Source organism: Vicugna pacos, chromosome 1 (assembly GCF_048564905.1).
Source record: "Vicugna pacos chromosome 1, VicPac4, whole genome shotgun sequence".
NCBI classification, from domain to species: domain Eukaryota; kingdom Metazoa; phylum Chordata; class Mammalia; order Artiodactyla; family Camelidae; genus Vicugna; species Vicugna pacos.
This window is the reverse complement of record NC_132987.1, coordinates 25,879,581-25,906,718: the sequence shown is the minus strand read 5'-3', so window position 1 is coordinate 25,906,718 and position 27,138 is coordinate 25,879,581. Positions and strand designations below refer to the sequence as shown.

The 27,138-nt window shown below is 36.3% G+C and overlaps 1 protein-coding gene across 2 annotated transcripts; it reads right to left on the bottom strand.

Annotated features, from left to right (window-relative positions):
* Positions 1 to 853: 853 nt before the first annotated feature.
* Positions 854 to 26,163, bottom strand: CPA3 (carboxypeptidase A3). Of its 2 annotated transcripts, XM_006202786.3 has the most exons (11): positions 26,075 to 26,163; positions 25,902 to 25,977; positions 23,101 to 23,225; positions 15,388 to 15,490; positions 15,173 to 15,274; positions 14,040 to 14,141; positions 12,778 to 12,888; positions 11,742 to 11,832; positions 10,013 to 10,215; positions 8,198 to 8,282; positions 854 to 1,406 (listed from the first exon to the last, which is right to left on the bottom strand). In XM_006202786.3, exons 1-11 carry the CDS (start codon positions 26,140 to 26,142, stop codon positions 1,219 to 1,221), a joined length of 1,254 nt encoding a protein of 417 aa, XP_006202848.1. In that variant the 5' UTR covers positions 26,143 to 26,163; the 3' UTR covers positions 854 to 1,218. The 2 variants fall into 2 exon arrangements, with proteins under 2 accessions (XP_006202848.1, XP_072815041.1); XM_072958940.1 differs by lacking the exon at positions 15,173 to 15,274.
* Between the last annotated feature and the right edge of the window lie 975 nt (positions 26,164 to 27,138).

The window sequence follows — 27,138 nt, the reverse complement described above, 5'->3', positions numbered from 1 at the left end:
GACAATTTTGCAAGGAAAACTTTTACCTACCTCATAACTATCAGAAGTACCATCACCTTGTAGATTTGATGGCACTCTTCCTTTTATGGGCCCCTAAAGCAGTCATGAGGAATCGCCCACATTATTTGTTAACCTGCTTTCTGAGGCTTTTTTGAGATCCTCAGAAATTTTATCCAGATTGTTCTGAAAAGTAAGTTTATAGAAAGTCAAGGACTCTCTACTTGTCCCTCAAATTCTCGTCAGGCATCTGTGTTCTGGATTTCTAGAGTGTAGATACCATTGTTGTCACATGATGAAGTACTGAAAAATCAAGTTTGGGGAAAAGATATTTTGTAACACTATCTTCTGCAATAGGATTATAGAGAGTATAAAGGTAATAAGTTACTCTGATTACCCTTGTTCAACATGACTTTCTCTCTTCAACTTGTACTCTATTTCCAGACTTCTTTTCTACCCTTTATGAGGGCAGGGTGCACAGTTCACCAGGTGTCCTGGCCATGTCTGTAACTGCCAAGAGAAGTTTTGGCAGGTAGTTCCCTCTGATTATGTCATGTTAAATTACAGTATTTTCAATTTAATGTACACTATATTGATGAGAACTGGGTTGGTTGTTTAAAGCACTGAGATTCATCTCTAAATAAACTACTTTATTTCCTGATAGGACATCCTTTTGCTATTGTGAAGATATAAACAATGTCTACTTGTATTAAAGATATAAATATAAGCAAAATATGTTTTTAAAAATAGATGATATTCTTTTTTATAAACAGAATGCATTAGAAGCATTAATGCATGATTATTAATGCTAATGGAAGAATGTAGAGAATATAATTTATAAAAACCAGAAGGTACATTTTGAAATATGTCTTATTTTTATTATATTAGCACATGAAATGATGAAGATACACGGTGAAAATCTGATTCTGGAGAAGGTGAAAGTTCTCATTTCTTTCCTGTGATCCACTGCATATCACCTTTCAAAATACTCCATACTTTGTGCCAGGTTCTAACTTGGTTAAAACTTTCACTGAAAGCTATTTGTTAAGGTGGTTTTGAGAGTAAATAAAACAAAAAGAAATAACATAGGACTTAAGTGAGCAAGAGAGGGACCTATTTGGGTGATAGGGAAACTACATCTAAGGACAAAGTGAAGATTGACTTTCTAGTGGAAAACAAGGGGAAGGATTAATTGGCTTATCCCAGACAGAGGGCAGTTCTTTAGGAAGAATGCTTGAGGATATGCTTGGCAATAAATGTGACAGCTAGCATGGTCTCTTTACAAGTTGACTTTATCTGAGATTCTGGAAGGAGAAAACCAAATTTGCCTTTATCTCCGAGCCCAAAGGCAAATGCATGTTTGATGCCCAAGCTGTAAGCCCAGTCTACAGAAGAGCCTGATGTCGGGTCTGTAAAACATAAGCAGTAAATATTTAATTATAAACAAATGCTAACATTTTTCTTGAAATGGAAATTCACTGGTATAAAATTAGCAATAAAAATAATTATGTGTATGGCTAATTGCAGTAATGAATGGGAGTAGTGGTCTGCATAGTAGAGTGTGGAGTAAAAACAATCATGACTTTGGAATCCACCACACATTTTAAATATGTGCTGCATTTTCAAAATTCCATTTTTCTTGGGCCATTTTGAGTCTAAGTTCAGTTTGTCTCCTGGGTGCACATTGTCATAGATGGAGGTGGTCTGAGCAAGTGCAAGCAACCGAGGAAACCAGCTGAGGGGGGTCACTGGTCACTGAAAACCTATCAAGGAAACCTATACATACAAATGATGCAAAATTACATTCTTTTTAATAGTTCAGGCCTCTTTCCATTCATGTTGCTAGGGTAAACTATTTTATAGTTAAAAGACCAAGAAAGAGTAAACCAGTTATTTAAAGGGTATATTTAATCCCCTAATCCAACTTCTGCATGTTCATTTTTAAGAATGTTATTTGTTAAAAAGATTGAAAATATAAACACCTAGAGATTATATATATATATAAGGTTTGTACAAGTGTACATAATACTATAAACATATTTATGTATATTTTGCTTTACATAATAGAAAAACTATTTTTGTACATAAAATTATTTATGTTTTAGAAAAATTAATGAATTTAACTGATAATAACATTTTAGGTTTGAAAGACAAGAATTCAAAGCTGTAGTGAAGACAGAGAGAAGGAATATTTTGGTAGAAAGAGATAGGGTTGGCTCTAAAATTATTCAACAAATCTTTATTAAACCTTTAATATGCATAGTGCACATTCCTTGGCACTGTGGAGGGTGGGTGGTGCAGGTTGCAATGATGAAGATGCTAGTTGTGTCTTTGGGAACTTACAGTTGGGGAGAGAAAAGTCAAATATGCAAATCAATAGAGATATGGCAGAATATAAAAGTACCATAGAAAAGGTGTAATATCTTATGAAAATTTAAAGGAAGGAGGAGATTATGCCTGGTGAGGAGGATGGCATTTCATGCTCAGTACTTGCTGAAATACCACCTTCCTGATGGAGTATGTATTTGAGTATTTTTCCAGATGGAGTTTGAAGAAAGGCATTCTGGCCAGTGAACTACAAGGACAGAAAAGCATGGAGGCATTTTTAGAGACCAGTGAGATCCAATTGGACTGGAACAAATGGAGCAGTAAGAGTTTGTGGGCAAAGCTCAGAAAACCTGATAAGTCAGGAAAGATGTTTTGTTTGGGAAGCAGTTATAGCCATTTCAGTGCTGTACTTAGGACAGGTTATCTGAACTGGAAAGAGTAGAGACCAGTTAGCAAGTATTGTGAAGTGAAAGCCTGAACTAGTGTAGATACACAACATTGGGAGTAGAATTGATTGGGCTCTATGTAAAAAACTTTGGAATGGAACAGTTAGAAATTTGATGCAAATGATTGAGATTTCAATCTGGGTGACTGAAAAGAAAGCCCACAGATTATTAACAGAAACAGGAACTCAGAATAGTGATGGGGAAAAGAAAGGGTAAAGGAAGGAAGACAAAAGGATATATTCAGCATCAATGAGACATTCAGGAAAGAGCTTGGGAGAATGGATTTTGAAATTATTAGCATCGTAGGTGAAATTGGCTTGCACACATCCAGGATCATTATGTCTTCTTGGTGGATTGATCCTTTTACCATTAATGTTCCTCTTTGTTTTTAGCAAATTTCTTTGTTCTGAAATTTATTCCATCTTGCATGGTGATTTAGAGTGTGCTAGACATTTCAGTAAATGTGGCCAGTTTCTAGCTGTATCTATCAGCTTTCCATTTGACATTAAGTAAATTGCTGTGATTTCAAAGAATTAAAGAATACGGGTATTTTATTTTGATAAATTTACTTAATGTGAAATTTCTCATTATGATTAATAGTGGTAATTGAGAATATATGTAATTTGTGATTTTTCATAATTGTGTGATGTTTTTGAATGTAATACATTTTCCTTTATGATACCATTTTTGTATCTTTGAAACCTTAAATTTGCAAACAAAACCTATATTAAGACAAAATAAATACAACATTGAAAGCTTTTTACTTGTAAGAATATGTTATTGTACAACTTAATTTATTGAACATACTGCTTAGCTTTTTGTTTATCTCCATCTGTACCCTCTAAAATATGTGTATGTATTTATAAAATATAATAATAATCACTTGCTAAATGCCAGGCACCCTTCTCAGTGCTCTATGTATGCTAACTCATTTCACTAATTCCTGTCACAGTCTTATGATTTAAGTACCAATTGCTGTTTTACAGGAGAGAAATTTTCGTACAGAGAGATGAAGCAATTTACTCAGACACATAGCTAGATGTATAAAATAGATAATGAGGATATACTGTATAGCACAGGGAATTATAGCCATTATCTTATAATAACCTATAATGGAGTAAAATCTCTAAAAATATTGAATCACTATGCTGCACACCTGTAAGCTAATATACTTCAGTTTTAAAAAAAGGGCACATAGCTAGAAGTGGTTGAGTCAGGAATCAAATCCAGGCTGCCTATCTTTGGAGTTTGTGCTGCTAATCATTGTACTGTACTGCCTACCATATGTCAATCTGTAGTCCTCTCAGTAAAAACTTTTCATTGAGTTTTACAAGATAATTTTTTTGTTGACATCTTCTTAAAATATTAAAAATAGGAAAAAAATCTGCCACTCTTTTCAAGGCACATTAAGTGCAGGGAACTCACTGTAATATAGTCAAAATAAGTCAAAATAAAACTGAACTGATTAACAATCTGGTTTCATCCCAAAGAAATCCACGTCAAGTGACACTGGTGACTTAACTTGTGTGTTTTTAAAAAAAGTGTTATTGCTATGCATTAAACATAGTAACCTGCACTTTTATATCAACACTAAGTGAAAATTCTATTTAAAGCAAGAACAGGAGCTAGAGATATATGGGCATAAACTGAAATATTCTCTTTGCACTTCTGCTGCCCTTAGTATAATCTAAACTTGAACGTCTTTTAGTGGATACATATTGGATGTTGTGAGCTACAAATTCAAGGGCTTGATTTTCTCCTTTTCAAAACGTAAAGTGGTACAGAGTATAGAAAACAGTATGGAGTTGACAAGGGAGAGCAGAGCTAGCAGTTCTGATATGTGGGGAAGGCAACAAGAAAGCACATTAAAATTAACTTTTTAATTCATGATGTGACGCATATATGGATGACATTAATGATGTAAGCTCCCTGGTCCCTATCAGTTCAGTGAGCTATTCTTGCTAACTAGATACTATGTTCAGTTATTTCTAAGATGGTAAAGGATTGGATATGCTGCCAATGTGCAAATATAAGCATTTCACAATCTTTTAATATCAATTTTTGCTCCATCTTAATATTGCTGCTTTGTGGCAAAGTAGTTGGTATACAATTTGTGGCCGGAAATGCTGATGTTTGTTCCTGCTCTGCCTCAAAGTGATAAAATCTTTCTGTGTCTCAACTGTACAGTCTATAAATGCGGGGTTTAGCTCAGATCAGTGGTTCTCATGCCTGGTTTCATCTTAGAATCACTTTGACTACTTTAAAAAAATTCAAGTGCCTGGGCCCCCACAGACTAATGAAAGCTGAAACTCTTGGTTTGGGACCTGATTGTGTGCATATTTTAAAAGCGCTTCAGATGATGCTAATGGGAAGTCAGGCTTAAGAACTATGAACTAGATCATCTCCTAGGAAACTCTTTGGTTCAGATTTTATGGTTTTAACTTATTTGATTATTACATTCAAATTGCAAACATACTTATATTTTCTGGAGGTCAGAGATCTCTCCACAATCTGGGTTTTAAAAATGCTCCCCCAGTCATTTTCTTTTGTCTCCATTAAATCAAAGAGATAAAAATATCTGTAAGTGCTCGATGGTTTCCCCAAATCCTGGAGCTTGTTAAGTGACACTTAGGATATTGGAATGACTAAACTTTAATCGTGAGGTGCTCCTATTTTTTTCTGTTCTTAGCAAGTCAACCACTTTGCTACCCTCTGCCTCTCGTGAATGTTTGATTAACATTTAATCAGCTTTATTAAAGCAGTCACTCCTAAAATTTTTGAACATCTATCAATCTGCTGCAGGCCCATATGGAAGAGGCAATTCTAAATCTGAATTGCTTGAAAAAAATCTTTAATATAATATAGTAAAGAAGTTTAAAATACGACTACACAGTTATGTGGAATACTAATTCCTCTTCACCTGTCCTCCCATTGTGAAAGTGACCCATGATAGCATGGAGCTGTGTCATCTTTGCTTGTTTGTTCCTCCCAGTTACAGTGTAGCCCTTTGAGAGCAGTTATTGTGTCTTTACTCTTCTCCCTTGTCTCTCAAAGCTCCAAGTGCTGGACTGTTTATTAGGTAGATGCTCCATAAATTCCTGCTCATTAAATGACTATGATGCAGTGCCAATGCGTAGCTCTACTATGCACATAATTTGCATTATATGCAAATATACATCATATATATAGCCATACATACATATATAGATAGAAAGTGTGAGAGTAATAATCCTTTGATGCCCTAGCTACCATTGCAAAGCTTGTTCCTGTTTGGATCCCTTTGTTCTTTGCTGCCAAGAATATCTGTGTGTTTTTCCTGCTTATGGTATAGAAGTTGCTCTTACCCCATATTGGGGTGGCTTATCTGGCCCTGCTATTTCTCAGTATCCACTAAGTAGGGTGCCATTTTAAACTAGTGTTCTAGTCTGTCCTCTGGTTTTTTTACTTTGCTTGTGTTTTTGTTTTTTGGTCCACTCCTGTAGCTGGGTATATCATCTTTTTTGAAATCGTGTCACCCACTTGTATGTGTAATGAATCTCTGGCATGGCTATGTTGCAGCAAGATCTATTTGGATGCTGGAGATTAGCTGTGTCACTGTACTTTCTCTTCAGCCCTTTAAAGCACACAACTGGTTGACAGGTGATTGCTGTTAAAGTTCTCTGGGAATGGGACTTCTCTGTTTTTTTAAGTCATTTTTCCAATTCCACCATGGGAACCTCCAGTAAATGGGCTCCGGAAGTTGTTTGTGATGAGTAAAGCTTTTTCAAATTCCATAGCAATTGTTGAGGGTGTAGACTTTTAGTTACAGTTTATACTTTCAGATTGGATTAGGGAAGTGATTTATAAGGTTTGGCCAAGTAGAGTTACTGCAAGAAATCCACAGATTCATGTGCGCATATTTATTTTTTCAATCCACACATTCTAAAAGTATAATGGAAAATAATCGTGTGTGTTTTGTGGTGGTGAGTTGTCCATGAAATGTTTAATAGTTAAACAGCAGTCTTCGTGCTAAAATTTTTGAATATTATGGCTCTAGAGAGTGATACCGGTTAAGTCAGTCTAGTTCTATTGTGGCTTTAATCCATGTTCACTCCTTCTGGGTGAGTTAGAACACCATTTTCACTGAGCAGGTTTATGGGAATTAATTCTGCTGTTCTTCCCTGACCTGTACTAGACAGTGTATGGTCTGAGAGGAGATCTGAAGTGTTATCCTTGCTTTTGAGGAATTAAATTTTGTTAGGAAGTTGATGTTTTATAAGCAGTTTCATTGGAATTTTCTGTAAAGTCTGGGCTTGAGAACAGAAGCTTGGAAATGGTTTGGAGAAAAGACGAATTTTACTGAAGTATTTCCAAACTAAATTCAGTGAGATCTGAGCAGAAATGATCCCATTTCCCAGGGTCTGCATTAATGGTCTTTGGTGAAAACCAAATGAACTTCTTTGTATTAATTGTAAATAGAAAGTCCTGGTTATTTCAGCCACAAAAACCAAACGGGAAAGCAGTATGCACAGTAGCAAAGATCGTGGACTTTGGTTTTGTTAAAACCTGGGATTGAATCTCAGTTAAGCTAGTTACAAGTGCTGCCCACCTCATAAAGTGTGGTGAGGATTAACTGAGGTTGTGAAAATCAAGCTAAGCATAGGGTCTGACTTGTAAGGAATCTTAATCAATAGCTGAAAATGCAAAGACAGTTTAAAAACAGTGAAGAATAAGAAATGGTGCTGAGACACTAAAGCAAAAGAACCCAAACTAGAACCTTGTGACCTCCTTTCTTAATCCACCATGTAGATTTCAGCTGAACCCAACAGGAAAGGGCTGAAGAGAGGGACAGGAGACTGGTTTTACATAATCAAAGTGGCTGAAACTGTTGGCCTGACCGTTTTCCCACCAGGAGCTAAGGAAAAGACTGCATTGCAGTGGGAACGAGGCCAAGGGAGAAGGAGTCCAGTTAAAGTTAATGGTTAAAAAAATATATTGACTCTGCCCCAACTAATTCTTGTTAGTTCCTGTGAGGATAAAATGTTAGTGGTGGTGGTGAAAACAGGCGGGTGGAAGAAATAAACTGTAAATCTGTCTTGGTATAATTACTTCCATTGACCTTGTAATTTCAATGTATAATTTGTTTCTAGAAAAATCTTATCCTCCCAAAAGGGTTGAACCTCTCCCCTAGATTCACACAATCTCTTGTTTGTTTGTTTGTTTATTTATATTGAGTTGTAGTCAGTTTACAATGTTGTGTCATTTTCTGGTGTACAGCACAATTTTTCAATCATATATGGATATACATGTATTCATCCTGTTAAAACTGAAGTTTAAATTAGCAATTCTGGATGTTCTAATCCTAATTTACAAATTCTATAATTTTCTTAAATATCTATAAAAAAGAATTAGGCAAAATGACGTAGCAAATAATAGGAGAAACTTACAAATTGTTGATGCTGTTGGGCCAGAGGTGTAGTTTGTTTCATATGGAATTGATAGCACATTGATGCCGACCTTTGCAATTTTGGCCTGGAGAGAAACAGAAGTTAGAGTGGAGTAACAGGGTACTATGTAATGCCATTAAATTACTGGGGATTAAAAAAGCCAGCTTTACTGGTTACTTGTCATTTGAAGATCAAAATAAAATAAATGATTAAATGAGGAATTTACTTTCAGTAAGAGATACCTATTGTTATTGTGAAGCCCTCTAAATGGGAAATCAGTTATATACAATAATGTCCTATCTCATTTTGTGTTTCTGCCCTTTCTTTACACTCTCTCCTTTTTCCTCCCTCTTTCCCTCCTTTTCTTCCTTTTTGTCTTCTGACTTTCCTTCTCAAAAAACATATTCTTCCTCTCACATTTTTTTTGGCTTCAGATATTTTTCTCTTCCAGGCCCCTCCTTCCTTGGTTGTCATAGGTTCCACACTGCCACAGGTCTTTCTCCACATAGGATTTTAGAAGAAATGCAGAGGGATGAAAGGTGGTTGACTCCTCTTTAAAGTTGTTCTGTTAAATTAGAGTTTCTCTTCTAGAGTGGCATCTCATCACCTTTAATACACATTAGTGTTCTGTGCTGTGAGAATGATTATTTGAATTCGTTTTAATGGAGTATAGTAACTAACATATTTGTACTCTAAGTGAAGATTTCTTTTTGTCTATATGTATTATGTATATAACCAAAAAAAGTTATTTTCTTAATTAATTTAGCTGCTGTGTAAGGACACTTACTTTACTCAGAGTTGTTTGTTTTGTATATTTGAATTTTTTAATCTGTAATATCATTTTCCTAGTGATAGATTGAAATTGCATTGCTGTACCTTTGCATATACTAATCAGATTCATGGGTTCAGATTCTTAACTAGATTAATTAAATAAATGACTCTATAGGCCACATATTACTTGTGTTTTTCTTTGTTGTATACACAGAAGATTTTAATGACTGAATCAAATCTCTGCTCAAACTTAAAACTGAATGCTGGAAACAGTTGACTGAAGTCAAAATGATAATTGTGACCTCTTAAAAGATTAGAAAAAAGTCTGTGAGACAGTATTTGAATTACAGCTGTCCCTGCATGTTATATTTGCCAGCCTCCATGGGATCTGGGACACTGAACATTACCTGCTTTATTTCTTCTACAGCAATTACAAATGTTTATCTGCCATATGCAGACTTTTTTTTTTTAAAGTTAACTTGATCAAATTAGTTTTCATAGAAAGGAAAAGGATGTTTAGTGGATCGTAGTTTTATTAAGAGTGTACTTTTAGTGCAGAAGCTTCACGTTCATGATATCTTTTGTTGGTTAGTAAAAGAATTAATAGAATTTCCAAGTTCATCAGGAGGAGAAAAATACAATGGATCTCCTTAAATCTGGTGTTTCGGGGGTAGAATAGCAGATGTCTTTGCTGTTGTCTTAGGCTTTTGCGGTGTATGGTTTTTTGCTATGACCCATGTTAACTGTTTAACTGCACAACCATCTGGATAGTAATGGAATTCTACTCTGGATAGCCTAGACATTTCTTCCTACTGGCTTTATCTTGGAATCACATCGATAAAGGAATATACACCTTATTATCCATATACTTTTATCACATGAAAAATTAATCTAAGGTTATGATTTTAACTCTAAGGTAAACTTCATTAGTTCTCTTCTTTAGTTTTAAAAAGTGAAATTCTTTCAAGATAACCCAAGTTGTTAATGACAAACAGACTTCAGTAATAGTGTCAATGCATAAACCACAGGCTTTTTCCTACATACCAGGTCCTCGTAGTTAGGTGGCAGTTCTGATGTATATACGTAGGGAAACAATAGCATCTGGGAGTAAGAATGGAAGGTAATATAGGCCTTGATTGATTTTAGGTGGCTTCGAATGAAGTCGGTGACAGCTTTGGTCTCTTTCTCGGACTCTGGTGCGGGGCCCCGATAGGTCTCCTCACATGGGTCTTTGGTGTAAGGGAAAGCTGCAGAGGACATGGATGGATGAGATCACAATCTGCTCCCCCATCAGTACAGCCCCCTACCTCTTTTTTTTGTATATATATATTTTTATTGAAGTATACTCAGTTTAAAATGTTGTGTCAATTTCTGGTGTACAGTATAATGCTTCAGTCATATATGAACATACATATTCGTTTTCATATTCTTTTTCACCATAAGTTACAATAAAATATTGAATGTATAGTTCCTTGTGCTAAATAGTATGAACTTGTTGTTTATCTAATTTATATATATTAGTTAGTATCTGCAAGTCTTGAACTCCCAATTTATCCCTTCCCATCCCCTTCCCCACCTGGTAACCATAAGTTTGTTTTCTATGTCTGTGAGTCTGTTTTTGTTTTATAAATAAGGTCATGTCTTTTTTTTTAGATTCCATGTATGAGTGATCTCATACAGTATTTTGCTTTCTCTTTCTGGCTTATTTCACTTAGAATGACAATCTCCAGGTCCATCATGTTGCTGCAAATGGCATAGTTTTATTGTTTTTTATGGCAGAGTAGTATTCCATTGTATAAATATATCACAGCTTCTTTATCCAGTCTACCTCTTTTGACATAGATTCACAAAATGTTTATAACATTTTAGTCTCCCAGGTTTACAGGGCTGCCTCTATGTCCCTGGTGTCACAGTCACTGCGGACTAACTTTGTACACATAACTCAAAGTATAACAGACTTAGCCCACTTGAATATTCTTATTCTTAGCCTTGTTTAGTTTCCCTCCATTTCCCGGGGTCACAGGAATAATACATCAGAAGCAGCCCAGGGACTGGAGCCAGTTCCAATTCAACCCCAGCTTGAACTTGCTGGATTTGGTATAAATTACCTGCTTTGAACATGGGTTTCTTCAATCTGTTTCAGTAGGCAGCTCTCACTTAGGGATATATGCAATTATATTCATTATGGTAGAATAGAATTAGATGCTGAGATGGTATTTTTGACACATTAGATGAAGAAGAAATTTATGAATTGGGGTAGTGGTAATTTCTCCTTGAATGTAAATAATGATAAAGTCATATTTGTGTAGCAACTGCAGTATCATCTGATGTAGCAGTTCTCTCTTATCATTGCATTTCCATTAAACCTTTTCACTTTCTTTCCCCCAGTTGTTTTTTTTCATTAAACATCTGAAGAACTACCTATATGTTGGTTCTAACCACTAGTATTTCTCAGATTTTATCAGATCAGAAAGAGGAGGGACCTGAGACCTCTGTTCAGATTACCTGAATTTCTGGGTTGTGCCTGATTTTTAGCAAGCTAGATATATTAAGTAAGAGATGATTTGATAAACAGCCCTACCTCCACTTCCTCCTATTCAACCAAACATTCATAATACTTCTGTAGGAGTGATGATTGTCTTTCATTTTTTAGATTAGAAAATTAACACTTAGGCTATACCTATCTTCACTGAAGTAAGTAGGTGGTTTAACTAAATACAGTGTGTAAACACTCTTTATAGCTGTTTCCCTTGGGCTCTAGTCTGCTACTCACAGTTCCATGAGACGTTAAAGTTCCTGTTGAGGTCAGTTCCAACGCAATTGGAGTTTTGGTTCTTGGAACGATTTTTCTTCCACATGCGGTTCTGCAGGATTGAATGATGAAAGTATTTACACAAGATCAGTTTGTGTTTTTCAGTTTGGTCATTTCAGACTCTCTCTGCAGGTATCTACAGCTTTGTTTGAAATTTATCTAGTTAACCTGAGGCTCATGATTATAAAGAAAAAAAAATCTCTTTTTCCTGTAACTTGTCATATTTTCAGAAACATTCTTTTTTGGGTGGGTTGTTTTTTTTTTCAGAAACATTGATTTTAATATTAATATTCTAAGGCTTTGATAAAAAATTCAGTTAGCTTTAAAAACTTGATTAACTCTCAATATTAGAGAATGATGAATGATGTTCTCAAATTACCTGTAATTTAATTTTAACTGCATTACATCTTTCGCCATTTACAGACTCAGGTATAATACGTGTCAGGTTGTGGCTGTTGGAGCATAATTTTCAGTAAAGAACTTTTTGTGATAGTGTCTGTCTGAAATCTCAAAGTTAATCGTATTTAGCAATAGCAGGACATAAAGGATTCTCTTTAAAGACAGATGTATATGTGTCACTGTTAGTTACTTTTTGATGCAATTTTTCCATCCACAATTCTATCCCAAGTTGATGGAACACAATGACTTTTGTTATGAAGTCAATATATTTGTAATGTCTCTAAACGACTTCTATTCTTAGCTGGAATATACTTTTGCCATATCGTGTAACATACATCTCCTTTATAATTACTGTTTCATTTCATTTTTCCACATTTCTAGCTTCAGCAGCAAAAATTTCATGTTATTTCAAGGACTCTATGTAACTAGGAAATCATGCTTTCCTTAGTCAGAAATTGAAATTTAAAAATATATATACTTTTCTGAGTTAAATTAACTGCTTAACCAAATGTCAAACTTAATTCATAACAATCAATGTGCATTAAACTCAGTAGATAATACATTATTTAAATGCAAATAAGAGATTACAGAGCAGTACCTGTGTCCATGACCAAATATATCCATCAACATTGAACACGGGAAGAACATAAAAATTCATTCGGTCCAGGAGTTTGGTCATAATTTTGTTTTTACCGTAAGTTTTGGTTGCCTGTAGGGGTAGGAAAAGAATTAAGCTGTTGGTGTAAAGTTCAGCTACTGTCTGGAAAACTGTAGTTATAAGCTACTGTGGGGAGAATTCATGAATTAATTATAAGTAGGATTAAAGATAACCTGTAATAAAAAGAATATGAAAAAGAATATATATATATGTATATGGATGATGGAATCACTATGCTGTACACCAGAAACTAATGCAACGTTATAAATCAACTATATTTCAATGAAAAAATTTAAAAAATTAAAAAATGAATAAGGTTAAAGAAAAAATACCCTATTAAAAAATTAAATTATTTAGAATGACCAACTTTTTTCCTCACATTGGATTGACATTTCTCTAATTATCAGGACTTTCTATGGCTACCTAAAATCTCTCATTATTCTTGGAAAATCTCTTCCAGGTATATCCGTACTGGAGCCAAGATATTTCCTGTAGCCCTGTCTTGTGTGTGCCTTTATGGCCTGAGAAGGCAGAGCTCCAGGCCCTCAGCTGGAAGAACTCAAACAACTGCGGGGATAAGTCAGTTCTGCTGGCAGATACATTCCTAGTGGAAGTATCCTTGCCCTGAAAGGGATTGTGATGTTCCCGCAGCATGTTGTATACAAAAACTGGCAGAAAAGAAAGTTAAAAGATAGTAGGCGTCAGAATATAATAGAAACAGAGCGAGAGAAACAACAAACTTATAAGATTGGTTTAATTTTTTTTTTAAAAGTGAGTTATTTTTCTCTTGGAAAAGAATCTTAAGTATGAAAATTCCAAGTGTGTGTGTAGCCAATTCAACATCTAAACAGGAATTAAAGTTCTGTGCTTTGGGCTCATTGAAGAAAGGCCAAATTTGTAGGTTGTAATATATAGATAGTTTCAGATTTCCATTAATAACTAGAGGAAAAACCATATTGTAGGGAATTTTTTTCCTTAGTTTTATGAACTGTCAACTGGAGTTCAAGAAGTTAGAAGGAAGGTGTCAATTTTATAAAAACTTCAATGGTGAATAAAATCCAGAGTGTTTATTTCCTGACAGCACCAAATGTGGGCTCTTCTAGTTAAGTGGAACTGTACTCATTTGTAAAGGGGTGTTGCCACTTGGAATAGTGCTGGAGCTTGACAATCAAAGAAGTGTGTGAATGTTCTGATTGACTTACCTGATGGACAAACCACTGACAGAATGCTGGGGAGATCCATTCTCGTGCATGAATGCCACAATCCATAAAAATAGCTTTTCTTCTTTCATCCTTTTCCCCAATCTTTAAAAAAATAAATTCGATGTATTATTTTACATGAACTCATGCACTGATCCTTTGTTGTCCAATAACTCATTCATAGTCTCAAAGCAATTCTTTCACCTGTCTCCTATTGCATGAGTAACTGTGTATGCACATATTATTCTCAGGGAGGACCATGGTGCATATCCTTAAAATAAATAATTCATAATATATTTCATAATCTATTTTTAAAAAAATTTTCTTAGTGTCGGAGTTGCTTTTAGGGTTAAAAGTCACAATATATTGTTTGTCTTATTTCATTGCTAACATCCTTTGGTCTGAGAAATAGATTATAAAGTTGCTTGTTTCTGCCATTTCCTTTTGTTTTTATTACTTTGTAAACATGGTGTTTAGTCTGGAGTGGAAAAGATTTTGTATTGGTCTTTGCAGTGAGGAGGAGGAATAGTGGCTGGATGTTTGAAGGGCTGTCATTCTGAAGAGAATTTAGATTTGTTTTGGGTGGTTGGAGAGAATGAATGGATGGGGCTTGGGTAAGGAAGGGCTTCTCAGTTATTAAGGGGATGCTTCAGGGAGCAGTGTCTTTGGATGTACAAAAATCCAGCAGTAGCTGAATGGCAATTGTTAGCTCGGTTATAGAAGGAAATTCCCTCTCAATACAGGGTTGAAATGCCTCACTCACTGTATGGGGATCCTATAGTTATATAATATTTAATTTCTCTTTTCTTCCTGACATTTAGTCATCAGTTTCACTGGATTTTAGTAGATGGAAAGCTGTTTTATACACCAGGGACAACATAAACTCTTCTAATAAAGATACGGGATGAGAAACTTCTCAGAATTTGTCCACTGTGTCTGTCAAATGGCTTATTCAGGGGTTTTCTTGGTTCTACCTAAAACCACGTGCTGCTTCTGTTCTTGAATGGATGTCTAGAGCTTATATATTCTTCAAAAGGTTAAGACTTTTTATTGTCTAAAAATTAGCTAGTTTTGTAACTTTTAAATTCATATTTTTCAACAATAGTAAGAATCAGTAGTTCTTGGATTCTTTCTACCTTGAGAACATACAGTGGATTGTTTTCAGCAGTAGTTCCAATTTTAATTCGAGACACCATTTTAGGATTCTTACGCACCATTTTTTCAGTCCAAGCAACAATCTTAAGAAAAAAAAAAACAATGTTTGAGGGATTAGAATAAAAGAAAACTAAGTGACATCGAATGTTTTGGGTGACATTTTTCTTTTTGGAAGCACTGGCATTTTATACTGTACCTTGTCCCAGTTATTGTATTTTGCATAGCTGTGCCTGCCTGGGAAATCTTCTTTAACATCAAACTGTTTCTTAACCTCTTCTTGTACATCATGCATCAAAATTCTGTTTGACAGGGGGATGATAAAACACACATTTACCAGAGAAAGAAAGAAAAACAGTTATCTTCCCTTTGCAGAAATTTCCTCTTCCTTCCTGTCTATCTTAGATTGTTTGCTCTGTTTCTTCATCATTCTCTAACCATCTCTTTTAAACATGTCTTGTGCCTGGCTTTGGATCTTCCCGTTTATCTAGAACTGTGCTGTTCTCACTGACTGACTGACCAGAGTTTAGAGGAAAAGCATAAATGAGGTATATACTAGGTATACTGTATTCAGAGCTTATTTAGCATTGAGACCAAGTACTGCTCATGAATATTGATTCCCGTTAGCATCGCTGAGAAGCACATTATTATGCATATTTTATCTAACTCACTATATGCTTGGTTTTGACTTGTGATGAATCTGGGATTTCTAAGAAAAAAACTGTAACAATGAATTTGGAGTCAGATGGGGCATGTTGCACTGAAACTCACATGGAGTTTGAGAAGTTGGAAATTATACTTTGGTTTGTCCCTACAGAGATAATTAATTGTTTTAGGCTCTAAAGAGGGCATGTGGCTTTTGCTCCACCTGCATTAATAGAAGTAGAGGACAGGCAAAAGATAGATTTTATGGTCTCGGAGGTTGATTCGTAACATAAGGCAGTATTAATTAGTCACAGGAAGCGCCTATCTAAGAATATTTTTAGACTTACACGTATCAATTTAGCTCTTGTGATAACAGCAGCAAAAGAAAGTCGTGTGAGCTGAAATACGACCTTTCCACAAGTACAGCTGCTTGAGGACATCAGAATAGTGCCAGATTGTTGCTGATAGGGACTTGAAATTAAGCCTAAGGCTGGAAATTAAGAACCACTGCCAGATGTTATTTTCATGAGCCTTTCCACTAACTAGCAGTCATATTTAAGTAGACGAGACCGAATTATTTTCTCTCAGATATTATTTTGGCACTTCAAGATTTGCTTAATTTGTTTAAAAAAGTTCCTAGATATAGATAAAAGGATAAATAATAATTATCACTGAGGATTTAATTTTATAAATGGCTAATGTTTATTGAGTTTTTCTTATGTTGCAGGCACTCTGTTCAGCATGACAGTTACATTTTATCATTTAATCTTTACATCAACACTATTAATTGAGTACCATTATAACTCTCATTCTTATAGAGGTTAGGTAGATTTCCAACATTGACACAACTGGTAAAATACAGGAACTGGGATTTGAACCCAGAAATGTATGACCTTCAGTGCTCTATCTGTGAACCATTACACAACAGTGCCTCCAACACAAGGAATGAAATCCCTGGGTGCTGCCATCAGACCCATAGTCTTCTTAATCTCCTGAAGTTTGTGCAAAGTTTGCCCAGTTGACCAGCTCTCCTGGAAGCCTTAGTCCCAAGATCAGGAAGAGGTAAACTCAGAGAAGAGGCAAAATGAATTCTGTTTTGACAACTTAAAGCCTTCCTCCTTCTGCTGCTTTTAGAGAGTAATAAAGAAGGGATGGAGATTGCTTTGGCAATTTGGGGTCTTTTGTGGGTCCATATAAATTTTAGGATAATTTGTTCTAGTTCTGTGAAAAACGTCATGGGTATTTTGATAGGAATTGCATTAAATCTGTAGACTGCTTTGTGTGTTATGGCCATGTTAACAATAGTAGCACTTCCAGCCCAAGAGCGTGGGTTTTGTGTCGCCCTCAGTCTCCGTCATCACTGCTTCATAGGTTTTGGTGTGTAGGTCTTTCACCTCCTTGGTTAAGTTTATTCTCAGGTATTTTATTCTTTTTGATGTGATTTTAAAACAGAATTTTTTTTTCTTTCCGATAGTTCATCATTAGTGTATAGAAAAGCAACAGATTTCTGTATATTAATCTTGTATCCTGCAACTTTGCTGAATTTATTTATTAGTTTCAATAGGTTTTGGGTAGAGACTTTGGGGTTTTCTATATAAAGTATCATGTCCTCTGCAAATAGTGATAATTTTACCTCTTCCCTTCCAATTTGGATGGCTTTTATTTCTTACTCTTGTCTGATTGCTGTGCCTAGAGTTGCCAATACTACGCTAAATAGAATTGCCAAGGGTGGGCATCTGTGTCTTGTTCCTCAATTTAGAGGAAAGGCTTTCAACATTTTACCATTGAGTATGATGATAGCTGTGGGTTTGTCATAAATTGCTTTATTATGTTGAGATATATTCCATTTCTACCCACTTTGATGAGAATTTTTATCATGAATGGATGCTGAATTTTGTCAAATACTCTTTCTGTGTCTATTGAGTTGATCATGTGATTTTTATCCTTCCTTTTCTTAATGTAGTATATCACATTGATTGACTTGCAAATATTGAACCATCCTTGCACCCCTGGAATAAATCTCACTTGATCATGGTATAAGATCTTTTTATGTATTGTTGGATTCAGTAAGCCAGAGGCTAACTGAACTTCCCTGACTTCAGACTATACTACAAAGCTACAGTCATCAAAGAACATAGTACTGGCACGAAAACAGATGCATGGACCAATGGAGCAGAATAGACAGCCCAGAAATACACCTATGCACCTACGGTCATTAATCTATGACAAAGGAGGCAAGAATGTATGATGGAGAAAAGACAATCTCTTTAATAAGTGGCACTGGGAAAACTGGACAGCTGCATGTAAAACAGTGAGATTAGAACATTTTCTCACACTATATACAAAAATAAATTCAAAATGTATTAATGACCTAAGTGTAAGACCTAAAACCATAAAACTCCTAGAAGAAAACACAGGCAGAACACTCTTTGACTCTAGTAATATTTTTTGGATCTGTCTCCTAAAGCAAAAGAAGGCAAAAATAAACAAATGGAACCTAATTAAACTTAAAGCCATTTGCACAGCAAAGGAAACTATTGAAAAAACAAAAGACAACCTACTGAATGGGAGAAAATATTTGCAAATGATATGCCTGATAAGGTGTTAATATCAAAAAAATGTGTAAACAACTCATACAGCTCAACATCAGAAAAAACACATAACCCAGTCAAAAAAGGGGCAGAAGACCTAAGTAGACATTCTTCCAAAGAAGACATTTGGATGGCTAACAGGCACATGAAAAGATGCTCAACATTGCTAGTTATTAGAGAAATGAAAATCAAAAGAACAATGAGATATCACCTCACATCTGTCAAAATGGCCATCATCAAAAAGAACATAAAGAACAAATTTTGGTAAGGATGTGGAGAAAAGGGAACCCTCCTACACTATTGGTAGGAATGTAAATTGGTGCAGCCACTGTGGAAAATAGTATGGAGGCTCCTCAAAAAACTGAAAATAGAATGACCATATGATCCAGCAATTCCACTCCTGGATATATATCCAGGAAAAAAAGATAAACACTAATTTGAAAAGATACATGCACCCCCAGTGTTCATAGTAGCACTATTAACAATAGACAAAATATAGAAGCAACCCAAGTGTCCATCAACAGACAAATGGGTAAAGAAGATGCAGTATATGTATACAATGGAATATTTCTTGCCATAAAAAAGATTCTGCCATTTGAGACAATGTGGATGGACCTAGATAGTATTATGCTACGTGAAATAGACAGAGAAAGACAAATACTGTATGATATCATTTATTTGTGGAATCTGAAAAATAAAACAAATGAATATGTATATAGCAAAACAGAAACAGACTCACAGATTTAGAAAACAAAGTACTGGTTACCAGTGGGGAGCGGGAAGTGGAGTGGGGCAAGATAGGCATTTGGCATTAGGAGGTGCAAACTACTATGTATAACATAGATAAGCAACAAGGATATATTTATAGTGCAGGGAATTATAGCCATTATTTTGTGATGACTTTTAATGGAGTATAACCTATAAAAATACTGAATCACTAAGCTATACTCCTGAAACTAATATATAATATTTTAATTCAACTATACTTCAGTTAAAAAAAGAAGGAACTGTGGGCCAGTGTATGTGATTGCTAAGGGCTTTGAGTGTGTGTGTGTGTGTGTGTGTGTGTGTGTCTAAGTGGGGAGGTGATGTTGCAGGAAGGCAGAGTCATTGTTGTGGTGCCTTATAAACTGGTCTGAACTGCCCTTCCCTAATGCTCACATTCCTGCAGGATAGGAGCTATTCACAAAGCATGATTTCAGGTTTCCACAAGATCTCATTTGTCTCCAGTAACTCCCTAACTGGTTTACTTTGTATCAAACTTGGCACAGACATGGATTTCTGACTATTTGAGGCATACCTCTGTGTTGGATAATAAACTTTAAGGCACTAAATGTATTCACCAGGAGAGAAAGGGAGCATCTGATGATAGTCTCTAGTTATCCTGTTGCACAGTGTGTGTGTGCACCACTCATGTAAGCACATGTATAAGTGGTCTTTCCTCCACTTGCATTAACAACAGTAGTAAAGGAACCAGGCAAAGAACAATTTTATGGTCCCAGCCAATCTTCATGGAACCCCTATGAAACATCATCTTAAAAATGAAGAAAATGAGATGAAGAGAAGTTAAATAAATTGTCAATGTTAAATAATGCATGGTTTAAATGGGACTAGACTCAGACACCCTCACTCCAGAATCCACATTCTTATCTACCACACTCTTCTGCTTTCCACTGTGACCAACATCTCTTCGATATTTGTAGCAAGTATTAATTTACCCATTTTATTCTTGGGTAAGGGATGTATAAAAATGTGGAGTAGAAGGAAAAATGAATAAGATGAAACATTAGAATGATTTATTTGCTTGAAACACTTATTTGATAGGACCATGAATATACTTGGAATATGAATTTGTATCTAACTGAACATTATTAGGTAATTAGACATTATTATGAAGTGTTGATGATCAGTTTGGTATAGATCTCTGTGTTTCTCACATAATCTTTATGTGAATCTCGGTAAGATTTTACTTAATTGTATCATTTGAATTTTACTATTAATAGTTATTTTCTGAATTACCTTTAATTAATAATTATTTTCTAATTTTAACTTTTGGTCAAAGAAAAGATAATCTAAAATATATCTAAAATACAAATATCTACAAATGTAAAAAATTAGTTAAAACACTGGTTTTCAACTGCTGACTCTAAATATGGCATCTGCTCCTTAAGGCTCAATCCAATAGGTGCTCATTCCTTTAGACGTTTATTAAGCCAGTCTATTCAGGTTTGTTAGTGTATACATTTTATTTGTTTTTTGGACTTGGCCTTTTGTGATTCTGTAAAAGTATAAATAAAAAAGGGAGCAACACGCAACTTTAAAATCAAATGTCTTAGTAATTTAATTTTCTGAAAATTATTAAAAAATCACACAGATGCTTTAAACTAAGTAGTGGTTTATATGCACTGTGTAATGAAGCTGTCTAAGTAAATCATTGTGTCAAGCCAGTCTCTAAATGTGGCTTTATTCAGACTGGTGCCTGGGTCCAACCAGATGTTTCTGTTCTTAGAACCCTCTTCTGTTACTGACACCAAGTAGCACGTGTAATTAATATGCAAATAAAATTATCTTATAATTAGTACTTGGAGACAAGATTTTAAATAGTTCTTATCTGTGCAGACAACTTTACATATTTATATTTCTGAGGAAGGTAACTACGTAATTATGTGGCTTTCCCACGACTGTGGCTAATTTGGGCCAATTTCTAGAAATCATGTTCTAATTAGATAAAACTAATTTTTATAGGTAGTTTAACGCTTTGGTTCTTGATGTAGGTAGCAAGGAAGTATTTGGCAAAAGACAAAGTGAAAAACACTATTTGTTAGGATCTCGATTTAGACCTCTGTCTGAGTCAGAATTGTTTCAAACTAGGAGAGGACCAAATAGAAGGGCTGATGTGAGCTATTTGATAAAATGGAAGGATGGTAGCCCCTCACCTAGGTGTCTTCTGTCACAGTGATTTATTCTGCTATCTACACTCAATGTCGGGCAACTAGCTTCTTGTCTACCTAACCAAGACATTAAGGAAAATGTACTACATTTTTACCCTGCCGTTCAAACCAGATTATATGAAGTTGACCAGCTAAAATTTATTTTAGCTTGTGCTAGATACTTTGTAAGAATTACTTAATCATAGGAATCTGGGCCAGGTTTATAGTAATGAAGGAAAGTGAAGATTGTAGTAATCGAGGCATACATTTGAGAAGTCTGCTGTGAAGTGAATCAAGAGACACAGTCATCAGGGAGTATGTAGGGAAGAGGAGTGATTTCTTTTCAGATGAAGGAATCAGACATCAATGTTAGCATAAGCATAGAGTCCACAGTGCACTACTAATTTCTGCAGTCTTGGAGGCAGAGTTACAAAGTGTCTATTTCTGATTTTAGTGGTGTAATTTATAAAATCATACAAAAGAACATATTGATACATTAATCAAAAAGGCTTAAGTGCTGGTATAAATTAATTTTGAATATGTTCTCCCCATTTATTCACTTCTGCATTTGTTTCACAACCCCCTTGAAACAACAACAAAAACAAAGATAGTCAGCAACAGCAATCACTTTTTAAGCCATTAAACCACAGTCAAGAACATTGTTTATTTACTTGTCTCATGTATGTGTTTCCTTCGTTTCAACATTGTTTATATGTATTAGGGATACTGTAGCAATGTAATAAATACAGTCAAGTCGTATGAGCATCAGTAAGCCCCACTCTGTAATATGACATAGGATCCTTGAGCCATGTGAGTGACAACACTAGGTTAGGTGGCAGAGGCATGAAATAGCAAATCTAAAAGATAGAACTAGTGTTTAGCAGTGTTTTGAGTGGTGGGGGGCTCAGTAAAGGGGACTGCTGGAATAACAAGGACTGGGGGATTTAAAACAGGACCCCTCAGTATATCTAACTGCTACATGTTTTAAAGTATAAAAGCACATGTTGTTTTCTGTATTGTGTGCTGATTTGTGATGCTCATCTCTGGGCTCCCTTCTTATTCGTTGGCCCAGGGCCCAGACTATGTGTGCATGACCTGTAATTGGTGCTCAGTAAGTTCTAATTTCCCCTTATTTCTCTGTGGGACCACAACGACTCATTTCTGCATCTCTGGCCATTCGAGAAATCTCTTCTCTTAGATTTAAGTCTTATTTTTATTGCATTGTTTTTGTTTTCTCTGAGGAAGAATTTCTTTCATAAAGAATTATTTATTTTGTTATATATTTTACATTCTTGCATCTCTGACTCAAAGATAAACACTGTTATTTGGGTCTCCTTTTATGTGTCAGGAGAATTCAAATACAAGAGTGTGGTGCTGCCAGTCATCAGCAGTGCTGAGCGCTGCGCTGATTACCTGTAGGGGGCGTTGAATGTGCCCAAACCATCCATGCCTGCTTACGTGCACTCTGTCCTTACTAGGGGCTGGTTTTTGGAGATGGAAGATGAAGGTAATTGTCATTCTTGCAGATCGCAGCAAACATATGATGGGAGTTGAGTGGCCAAGTTTGAACTCATCACTTTTAAAAGCAGGCTTCCATAGTTTGTCTGGAAGTAACTTTAAATTTTATTTCATAGATAGAGCTTTCATTCTGGGGGGGCCCAATTTAAAAATAGTACTTCCCTCTCAATTTCAAGACTCCTCAAACTTTGAGTATCCAATACATTTGAATATTTGCATGGGACTTACTCGTAGTGCACTTTATTTTGATCCAAAGCAGACTGAATGAGCTGGGATTCCTTTTCACTAACTCGGAAATCCACTGTCATGTTAGCAGCTACATGGTAGGTGGCGTCTGGATACCAGAAGTCAAGCTGTGGAGATAAGTTCAGTGTCAGTCACAGCTGTTTATTTGCTCATCCAACACATTTATTAAGAACTGACTATGTGTCATATGCCATGAAAGGAATTTCAGTGTGACTAAAGTACGGACCCTTCTCTGAATAAGCGTATGAGATCTTAAATATATTTAAGAACTGTTGAATATTAGGGAGTGGGGAAAAAAACCCACTGTATTGATCACTTTTTTTAGGTCATGGTACCTACAAATACAAAAAGAATGAGCCGCTTTTGGTTAATCTGTTTGCTTCCGCCACCTTGGGGTTGGTTGGTGTTGTTTCACAATTGATTTAGCCACAGCAGCTGTTTCCCCCTCCCCAGTGCCCACTCCTGAAGCAGACCTCAGAACCAGATGTCCCTGTGAACTCTGGAATTCTTAGAAGGTTTGTGTCCAATGAAGGCATAACTCCAGCCCTGTCATTTTTCTAGCAGTGTGTCTTAGGGCAAATTACTAAAACTATTTGAATTTCAGCTCTCTCCCCTAAAAACTGGGACTAACAGTGCTCTACTGGGAATGTTGTGAAATAGCTGTGACGTCTGGGCCATGCAGGCATTTAGCAACTGCTGGTTCCCTTCTCTTCCTCTGGCTCAGAATTTCAGAAATTTGGTGAATGGGACTATAAAGATAGCATTCAGATTAAAACAATTCGAGAAGATTCCAATGCTTCAAAATCGGATTCTTCAAAATCGTACCCAATTGTGAGACCAAATGAAGTACAACTTCCCAACCTAGGAAATGTGTAGAAAATGCCCACTTTCCACCCATTATGCCAAACTTGTGGACACATCTAAGTCTATCTGGCTGTTTTGTAGTTGAATCCCACTCTACCTCTAGGTCAGTCAGTTATATGCCAGTATGAAGCTGTGATGAACCAACTGATATTTATTGGTTTATTTTGATGAAAAAGAACAGCATGAATTAGACATATGAAAGATAGAAGTGTGATTTAAAGGTGAGTTATATAGGGCCATCTAATCACAATAGCAATTTCTCTGACAGGGTAAATTGGGCTAACAGTTTAGGGCTCAGTGAACTTTCGTGAGCATTTATTAAGCACCAGGCGCAGAGCTGGGTGCCAGGATTGTAGAGACTAATAGAAGAGAAGCAAGAAGTTTAGTGTGGGAGACAGAGCCGTGTATGCATTTCCTGTATGCTGACCAAATGCCAGGGGCAAGCACAGGTGTTCTAGGAGCCAGCTATCCAAACTGGCTCAGGAGAGTGGATGAACAGAGAAGGACTTCCTTCAGGAGACACTGCCTGAGCTGGGTCTTGAAGAATAAATAGCAGTTAGCCAAGTAAAGAAGGAAATGCATTCCTCCTGAGAAAAAGTGAATAGGGCCAGAGTGGGTGAGTTTTTGGTGTTTATGATGATTGAAGGGTGAGAAAGAGGGTGGGGGGTGCAGAGGTTGGCAGATTATGGAATTCTTGGAATGCCACACCAATATGAATCGAAAATACTTCTACAGTGCTTGTTATGGCTAGGCCCCCTTCTGAAGCTTACTCAAATGTTAGTGCATTTAGTCTTTACAGCAGCTTTAGGAAGTAGGTATGATTATTACCCCCACTTTACAGAGGAGGAAATTGAGACCCACAGAGGTTAAGGAACTTGCCTGAGGACACAGAGCTAGTGTAGAGCTAGGGTTTCAACCTCTGAAGACCATGCTTTTTCTGTACGAGGCCACCTCTTGCTAAAAAGCTTCAAATGGAGGAATGTAATTGTCCGGTTTTAGAGAGAGCAATCTGGTTACAGTGTGGACTTGGCTTTGTGGGAGGCAGGATGAGAACCCAGAACACCAGAGAAATCGAAATTGTCTATTGAAATTGTCCCTGTAAAAGACAGGGCACACATGAATTTGGCACTGACAAGGGGATGAAGAGGAAAGAATGGATTTGAAAAACATCTGAGAATTAGTATAGGCAGAACTTTTGATTGATTTGATGTGACTAGAATAAATCCCAGATTTGGTTCTGGGTTTAAATCTGATGTATCATCTTGGTTATTTAATTTACTGTCTTTGAATTTCAGTTCTGTTTTAAACAAGTTAAATTATGACAGTGACACTAAAAATCTGATGGAGAATTTGAAATGATGTATGTAAGGTGGCTGGCATATGTGTCTTGTGTGTCCAGGAGCAGCTGAACAAATGATAAAATGTTTATTTTAATCCGTTGGATTTTAAAAGACTGATCTAACTTTAAGAGTTTACTTTTAAAATGGACCTACTCTTGGAAGGGGGTCACATCTTGATATTATCAACTAGTGCATTGATGTCATCAGTCACCCAGTACCTTGATATTATCATGATTTTAACAGAAATTATGCTACTTTACAGATCAGAGGAGAATGAAGCTGGCAAGGAAGGAAAGAAGCCATGATAAACGTGTCAGGAACGTCTCCCTATTTCACAGTTTCACCTAGAAAAAGCTGTTGTCTGTAGAGCCTTTGGGCAGGAAAACAGAAGGGGTAATTTGGGGAAAAATAAACAGAAACAAGGAAAGTATTGGCGATTGGCTGAATTAGCCAAGTAGCTCCTACCACTTCCCCCTGCCTTTGTCTTTGGCAGCTCCGTGGGCATTAAAAATACGAGACCAAAGAAGCAGTTGTCAGGGAACAGAAAGGAAAGATAGGACAGCCCTCTCCATGCCTTACCTGGTTGGCTTTGGCCAAGTCCTTTATGACGTTTGCTTGCTTTTCATCCTGGGGCTTCACACGGAGCACCTTCTCCCTGTAAGAATGAAAAGGATGAAAAATGTGAACTGTGCAGAAGCATTTCTTAATCCTCTGCCCACACAGAGTCTGGAACACAGGCCAGGGAGATTTACCTGTCAAAGCGGACAGGAGCAATTGCAAAGGCGGTAGCGATCAAACCCACAGGCAGGATGAACCGCATGGTTCTTCTTTGCCTGCCTGGAGACCATCTGCCAGTTTTATGCCTCAGCTCTTATCTGAAGGAGCAGCTGATTTCCTCTCAGGGTTCTGGTGGGTGAAATGTCCCCCCTCCCCTGATGTTTTCTAGTTGGGGAGAGGGATAGGGTGGCAACTGTAGCACTAAATGCCCACTTTGTGACAGGCGAATGCCATGCTGCTCATAGACCTTTTACAGTTGGGAATACCCATTTTACAGAAGGGATGGGAGGCAGAGTCCTTGTTTAGCAAATAACTTACCCAAGGTAGCAGAGCTAGTATGTCCACAGAGTTAAGATTTGAACCCAGGTCTTTGTTCTAAAATACTACTCTACTGTATGCTTGAATTTAATGGTGGAAGGAATTGGTTGAAATTTGCACTTGCAACCTGAGATGTGTTTGGGTATCTGGCCACGGAATCTTGATGGATGGTCCCTTAATAACAAAAAGTATGTTTTTGAAATTTTGTTGTAAATTGTTAAGTTAAAAACATTTAAATTACAAAATGTTTTGAATATACTAAAAATACTATAAGTTATCTGGAAAACGATGTGTCCACTGTCTAGATTTTATACTTTTACCATCAGTGCTCAGAGCCTCTCTTGGTAAAGCAGTGAACGTTGCAGAAATTGCTAAAACACTTACATCCCCACTCCTTTCCCCTTTTCCTCCCTCTGTCCTTCCCTCTGCTATTTGTAAAGCAACCCGAGGACATTTAGAAGCCAAGATAATATGGTTGCTCTAATGTTTGTTCACTGGCTGCTCTCTTCAGGGTCCAGATGCTGTAGGTGCCCAATAAATGCTTTTTAAAAGTTGAACTAATGCAAGTCATTTATAAAGAATTTTAAACAGTGCCTTGGCAGAGGAAGGGTCTTTAATCTTTAAACACAACTCAGTTAATTATGGATTGTTTGGAAGAAGGCAATACCATCACCCAGAATTATAGGTAACTTAGCAGAGTGAGTGAATTTAATCAGATAAC